This window comes from Salmo trutta, chromosome 8, assembly GCF_901001165.1.
Source record: "Salmo trutta chromosome 8, fSalTru1.1, whole genome shotgun sequence".
Taxonomy (NCBI): Eukaryota; Metazoa; Chordata; class Actinopteri; order Salmoniformes; family Salmonidae; genus Salmo; species Salmo trutta.
In genome coordinates, this window is record NC_042964.1 from 47,124,512 (window position 1) to 47,131,612 (window position 7,101).

At 44.7% G+C, this 7,101-nt stretch overlaps 1 protein-coding gene across 2 annotated transcripts in view; it reads right to left on the reverse strand.

Moving 5' to 3' along the window:
* LOC115199116 (IQ motif and SEC7 domain-containing protein 3-like) overlaps positions 1-6,887 on the reverse strand; it is a 95,321-nt gene extending 88,434 nt beyond the window's left edge. Inside the window, exon 1 of one of the 2 annotated variants that reach the window (XM_029761694.1) lies at positions 6,367-6,887. In XM_029761694.1, the coding sequence (XP_029617554.1) occupies positions 6,367-6,447 (81 nt within the window). In that variant the 5' untranslated portion in view covers positions 6,448-6,887. The remainder of the gene's footprint in view (positions 1-6,366) is intronic. The other variant, XM_029761695.1, reaches the window with a different exon arrangement.
* Positions 6,888-7,101: the final 214 nt, after the last annotated feature.

Here is a 7,101-nt window from a genome sequence, read left to right on the forward strand (position 1 = left end):
ATATTGTGCTTTGTAACATAAAAAAGGCTTCAGCTAATTCTGAGAAATAGAGCATCAATCTGAACAGCTCTTACTGTTTATTAGGAATGGAGATGCATTTGGTGCCCACAACGTAAGAGAGTCAGGCGATAACCTACAGTAGATCAAGCACAGGAGATTGGTGGCATCTTAATTGGGGAGGACGGGCTCGTGGTAGTGGCTGGAGCACTGAGGTCGAGTAAGTAGTTGACTTATTGAGCATCGGCTTCAACCCTTTGAGGTCTATTAAATATTTGTTGTGAGAAGCTGCTGGAGATTCTACGTTCACTTCTCAAAAAGCATAAAGAGTGACAGTTCAACCGACGCAAAAAGCTGGCAGAAGATAAAAAACGAACTTGACAGGATTCCATCGACCCGTCTCTCAAAACATTTAATCTCTAGAGTATTGAAGACGGGACACGATCAGTTTTCACTGCTCTCAGCATAACCAGTCAACGGTGTGATAAAATGTGCTAATCCACCCATTTTTAAGCATCAGCAGTTTAAAGACGCTCGGGTAAACATATAGAACTTTGAGACGCGGAGTGCCTCTCCCACTCAACAAAAAAATCTGCCTTAAAAAGTTGGGTTGATGTGGATTACTTAGCTCGCAATTCCATAATGGCGTTGTGAAATATCCCCTCTCTCTGGTGGAGGTTTGGAGTGTGATTATGAGGGAACACAGGCTGTCTGATAACATCCCTCACCCCGCCGCTGAGAAACATTACAGAGATAAATGTAGTTTGATTAATGAGGCTCGAATCCAATGCTTTCTCAAGAAGGAATCTGCAGAACAAAAAGGCAATTATGGGCCAAAGACAAAATTGTGGGAATTCGACAAATGGGACTGTTAGAGGGAGCCTTCATCAACAAGCCTATCAACTGGGACACTTGTACAACTAATGCTATTAGACCAAAGGTTATTTCACAGGACTGATTGGACCCACGGTATTTACTTGCTCTGTAGGTGCCGATACCACCTACAGAGCAGGCTATGCTGTGTAAATGTATTCTGTATAAAATCACATTGAGGCTCAGCTTATCCTTGAGCAAGGAGATTCTAATGACAGGAATACTGATGTCAGAGTACACCAAAAGCCTTTTGTGAACACTACCTTTGTCCTGGTCATGATTAACTATGATTGTACTAATATATAATACTTACATAGCCAAATACCAAAATGTTGGCTTTGAAAAACCTTTATGTTAAATATAGAGTGAGCAATATACTATAGCATTTTGCCTATGAAAACTCTCTACGTGAGCACATACAGTTGAAGTCAGAAGTTTACATAAACCTTAGTCAAATATATTTAAACTCAGTTTTTCACAATTCCTGAAATGTAATCCTAGTAAGAATTCCCTGTCTTAGGTTAGTTAGGATCACCATTTTATTTTAAGAATGTGAAATGTCAGAATAATAGTAGAGAGAATGACTTATTTCAGCTTTTATTTCTTTCATCACATTCCCAGTGGGTCAGAAGTTTACATTCACTCAATTAGTATTTGGTAGTATTGCCTTTAAATTGTTTAACTTGGGTCAAACGTTTCGGGTAGCCTTCCACAAGCTTCCCACAATAAGTTGGGTGAATTTTGGCCCATTCCTCCTGACAGGGATGGTTTAGTGGCCTCCTTGCTCGCACACGATTTTTCAGTTCTGCCCACAAACTTTCTATGGGATTGAGGTCAGGGCTTTGTGATGGCCACTCCAATACCTTAATTAAGCCATTTTGCTACAACTTTGGAAGTATGCTTGGGGTCATTGTCCATTTGGAAGACCCATTTGTGACCAAGCTTTAACTTCCTGACTGATGTCTTGAGATGTTGTTTCAATATATCCACATAATTTTCCTTCCTCATGACGCCATCTATATTGTGAAGTGCACCAGTACCTCCTGCAGCAAAGCACCCCCACAACATGATGCTGCCACCCCCGTGCTTCACAGTTGGGATGGTGTTCTTCGGCTTGCAAGCCTCCCCCTTTTTCCTCCAAACATAACAATGGTCATTATGGCCAAACAGTTCTGTTTTTGTTTCATCAGACCAGAGGACATTTCTCCAAAAAGTACGATTTTTGTCCCCATGTGCAGTTGCAAACCATAGTCTGGCTTTTTATGGCGGTTTTGGAGCAGTAGCTTCTTCCTTGCTGAGCGGCCTTTCAGGCTATGTCGATATAGCACTCGTTTTACTGTGGATATAGATACTTTTGTACCTGTTTTCTCCAGCATCTTCACAAGGTCCTTTGCTGTTGTTCTGGGATTGATTTGCACTTTTCGCACCAAAGTACGTTCATCTCTAGGAGCAGAGTGCATCTCCTTCCTGAGCGGTATGATGGCTGCGTGGTCCCATGATGTTTATACTTGCGTACTATTGCTTGTACAGATGAAAGTGGTACCTTCAGGCATTCGTAAATTGCTCCCAAGGATGAACCAGACTTGTGGAGGTCTACAATATTTTTTTTCTTGGCTGATTTCTTTTGGATTTTCCCATGATGTCAAGCAAAGAGGCACTGAGTTTGAAGGTAGGCCTTGAAATACATCAACAGGTACACCTCCGATTGACTCAAATTATGTCAATTAGCCTATCAGAAGCTTCTAAAGCCATGACATATTTTTCTGGAATTTTCCAAGCTGTTTAAAGGCACAGTCAACTTAGTGTATGCAAACTTCTGACCCACAGGAATTGTGATACAGTGAATTATAAGTGAAATAATCTGTCTGTAAACAATTGTTGGAAAAATTACTTGTCATGCACAAAGTAGATGTCCTAACCGACTTGCCAAAACTATAGTTTGTTAACAAGAAATTTGTGGAGTGGTTGAAAAACGAGTTTTAATGACTACAACCTAAGTGTATGTAAACTTCCGACTTCACCTGTATAAACAGCCTTAGGGGCTGTTGCTGCAGTAATCAAAGTATCGTTCATGTGATGGGATCACTCTCACGCTAATCTGTGGCAGGACCTACTCCCCACCCGTAGGCTGTGAAATGAAACCTCATCTGGAGTTCCTCTCTCCGGACAGAAGATCAATCTAACACATCAGACATGTGAAGCAATGCTGACACACAGAGAGGAAGGCAGTGAAGGAGATCATCTTCACAAGAGAGATTAAAAGAGTGACGAGGTGGGGGGGTTTAAATCTTAATAAGGACTAGAGGTTAGTGTAAGAGAGATAGGGGTCAAATAGGGGTGAGGTTGAGGATGATATGGGGTGAAACAGGGGTGAGGATGAGGGTGACAAGGGGTGAAATAGGGGTGAGGATGAGGGAGAGTAGGGGTGAAATAGGGGAGAGGATGAGGATGATAAGGCGTGAATTAGGGCAACTAACTGTAAGTCACTCTGATTAACCTCTCTGCGAGTAAGGCTAGTTTCCTGAATTTCCGCCTGTCTGACATGCCCAAAGTAAACTGCCTGTTACTCAGGCCCAGAAGCTAGGATATGCATATAATTGGTAGGATTGGATAGAAAACACTCTGGGTTTCTAAAACTAAAATAATGTCTGTGAGTATAACAGAACTGATATAGCAGGCGAAAACCCGAGGAAAATCGATCCTGAATTATTATTTTTTTTGAGCTTGGAATGACTTCCAATGCAATGCTATTGAAAGATCTTATTTCCGCCTCCCAGATTGCAGTTCCTATGGCTTGTTGAAAAAGGAAGAAGTATTTGTTGTCGTTCCAAGTTGAGCGCCAGGGCAAAAGTAGTCTTTTTGCGCGTGTGAACGTGGGTGCGCTCTTCGTTCTTTTCCTTTGCTATTGAACATACTATTCTCCGTCTGAAATATTATTGTTTATTTAGATATTAGACAACCTGAGGAATGATAAAAAACATTGTTTGGACGAACTTTGCTGGTAACATTTTGGAATCCTTTGTATGCATGTTGAAAGACTGGATTATTGAATTCAATGGCACCAACAAAACGGCGTTTTGGGGATATAAAGAAGGGCTTTATAGAACAAAATGACCATTCATCGTATAGCTGATAACCTTGGGATTGCAACTAGAGGAAGATCTTCAAAAGTAAGTGATTTATTTTATCGCTATTTATGATTTTGTGTCGCCAGTGCTGGTTTGAAAGATATGTTGACATGGGGCGCTGTCCTCAGACAATCGAATGCTATGCTTTCGCCATAAAGCCTTTTTGAAATCTGACAACGCAATTAGATTACCAAGATTCTAAGCTAAAGAATCATGCATGACACTTGTATTTTCATGAATGTTTAATATTACAATTTTGTATTTTGAATTTGGCACGCTCCGATTTCACCGGATGTTGTCAAATTTGATCCTGCTAAGAGGGTAAGAGTGTCTGATAAATGACTAACATGTAAATGAAGGCACTGTATATGGTTCAGCAAGTTGTTGTTTTTACACCTTGAGAACTACACTGTTCGCTCACAAGTTTCTCTCTTTTTTCTCTTTCTCTGGTCTTGAGGTGTGACTGATGATCTGTGTGAGAGCTGGAAATGGAAAGGTTGTCTTACCTGGTTGAAGGTCAGTGGACGGAATGGGAATGGAAAGGTTACCTTACCTGGTTGAAGGTCAAGTGGACGGAATGGGAATGGAAAGGTTACCTGGTTGAAGGTCAGTGGACGAGATGGGGAATGGAAAGGTTACCTGGTTGAAGGTCAGTGGATGGGATGGGGAATGGAAAGGTTAACTTGTTGAAGGTCAGTGGACGAGATGGGGAATGGAAAGGTTACCTGGTTGAAGGTCAGTGGATGAGATGGGGAATGGAAAGGTTACCTGGTTGAAGGTCAGTGGATGAGATGGGGAATGGAAAGGTTAACTTGTTGAAGGTCAGTGGACGAGATGGGGAATGGAAAGGTTACCTGGTTGAAGGTCAGTGGATGAGATGGGGAATGGAAAGGTTACCTGGTTGAAGGTCAGTGGATGAGATGGGGAATGGAAAGGTTACCTGGTTGAAGGTCAGTGGATGAGATGGGGAATGGAAAGGTTACCTGGTTGAAGGTCAGTGGATGAGATGGGGAATGGAAAGGTTACCTGGTTGAAGGTCAGTGGATGAGATGGGGAATGGAAAGGTTACCTGGTTGAAGGTCAGTGGATGAGATGGGGAATGGAAAGGTTACCTGGTTGAAGGTCAGTGGATGGGATGGGGAATGGAAAGGTTAACTTGTTGAAGGTCAGTGGACGAGATGGGGAATGGAAAGGTTACCTGGTTGAAGGTCAGTGGATGAGATGGGGAATGGAAAGGTTACCTGGTTGAAGGTCAGTGGATGAGATGGGGAATGGAAAGGTTACCTGGTTGAAGGTCAGTGGACGGGATGGGGAATGGGGTGGTCAAGGCCCCTCATATGCAGTGTCAAGGCCCCTCATTTGCAGATGAGTGTCTGATGAATCCAACGTCTCTGATGAATGGGATGATGAGAACACACACACACAACACACACAACACATACACATGCAAGCACAGGCACGCACACACACACGGAGTTGACATACAGACGCCCACGCGCACGTACACACTCACACCATGTAAATGAGATGTGAGACACAGAACAGGGAGATGTGTCTCTGTATGTTAGCAGGGCCATCACACATGGATGATTTCCTGAACACTTACTTCATGTACAGTAGAGTTTCTAGTGTAGACATATGGCAACTCTGAACATATGATGTTAAGGTGAAAACAACATAAGACAAACAGACCAGGAGAGAAGACATGAGTTTAGTCCATGCAAGCAGCACAACCACCATCGGGAATATTACTTCATTCTGTTACCATGACGATGCATCATTTATACAAGAGAATGTGTGATTGTGTGAGTGAGAGAAAGAGTCGGTGGGAAGCAACTAAATGTTTTCCATTTAAAAACCTCCCAGACACTTAAACACACAGTGTGAGCCTCTCACTAAACAGCAAGCTGCCACACAGCAGAAGAAGGTGCTGTGAGAACAAAACACACACCGCCTCAGTGGAAGGTCACTGTTCCACATCTGTTCAAAAGACAAAAGCCATGTTATGTCAATGAAGGTGAAAATGACAGTGGTGATGATGATGACTCATGTTAATGAAGAAGACAGCAAGACTCAACAACTCAAAACACCCTAAGAACACCTGCAGAGCCAACTTCAAAGTCAAATAATGCCAATCAACTGCCAGCCGAGGCCAATCCACAAAAAACAGCCATAACAAACAAACAATCCCAGGTGAACCAAAACAACAAAAGCCTTAACAGACAAAACAAACAGCCTTGACCTCAGACAGAACCTCAACAAACGACCACAAAGACCACAAGACATACAGTACAACCCAAGCCGAGCCCCCCTCTCTCCTACCCCCGCCCATATCACACCGTTCCCTCCCCACCCCCACACACCCTACCTGCTTGTTTTTGAGGTCGAGCGAGAGCTCGTAGTCGGAGGTGGCGGAGTGCGAGCAGGCCCCGTTGCGCTGCACCCTCATGGGGGAAGCTGTGTGGTGCAGGCTGGCCCTCCTCCCCGCCGCTCCCCCCCGGGCCTCTGCCCCATCCTCCTCCTCCTCCTCCTCCACATCAGCCTCTACTGCTGCCTCTCCCTCATGCTGCTGCTCCTGCTGCGAATCCACCACCTCTTTCTGCTTTTTCTCCTCCTCCTCCTTATCTCCTCGCTCTCCCTCCTCCTGCTCGAGTTCCCCTCCGCTAGGTGAGCGGGAGGCTGCGGGGGCGACCTCCTGCTGTGTTTCACCCACGCTCGTGCCCTCGGGTTTAGGCTGAGGCTGAGGTTCAGGTTGGGGCTGGGCTTGGAGCTCAGGCTGCTGGGGTTGGACCTGGGGCTGGGGCTCCCCTTCTCCCTCTCTCTTTCCCTCCTCCCCCGAGGGTGAGTCTGGAGGAAGGTCGTCGCTGCAGAAAGGAGGAGAAAACGGCAGAGTGAGGGTTCTGCTTCCTGCTGGCTGACCTTTGACCTCTTCTCCAGGCTGGCTGGCTGGGTCGTAGTACAGGGTTTGACCTCTGTGTGAACCTCTCTCTGTGTCTCTGGTGATACGAGGTGTGTGCAGGGTCAGAAGAACAGGAGTCTGTCAGTTTGTCTGTGTGTCAGCGGAGGCTGTCCGGTATAGACAGCACAAGCACAGAACAGAGGA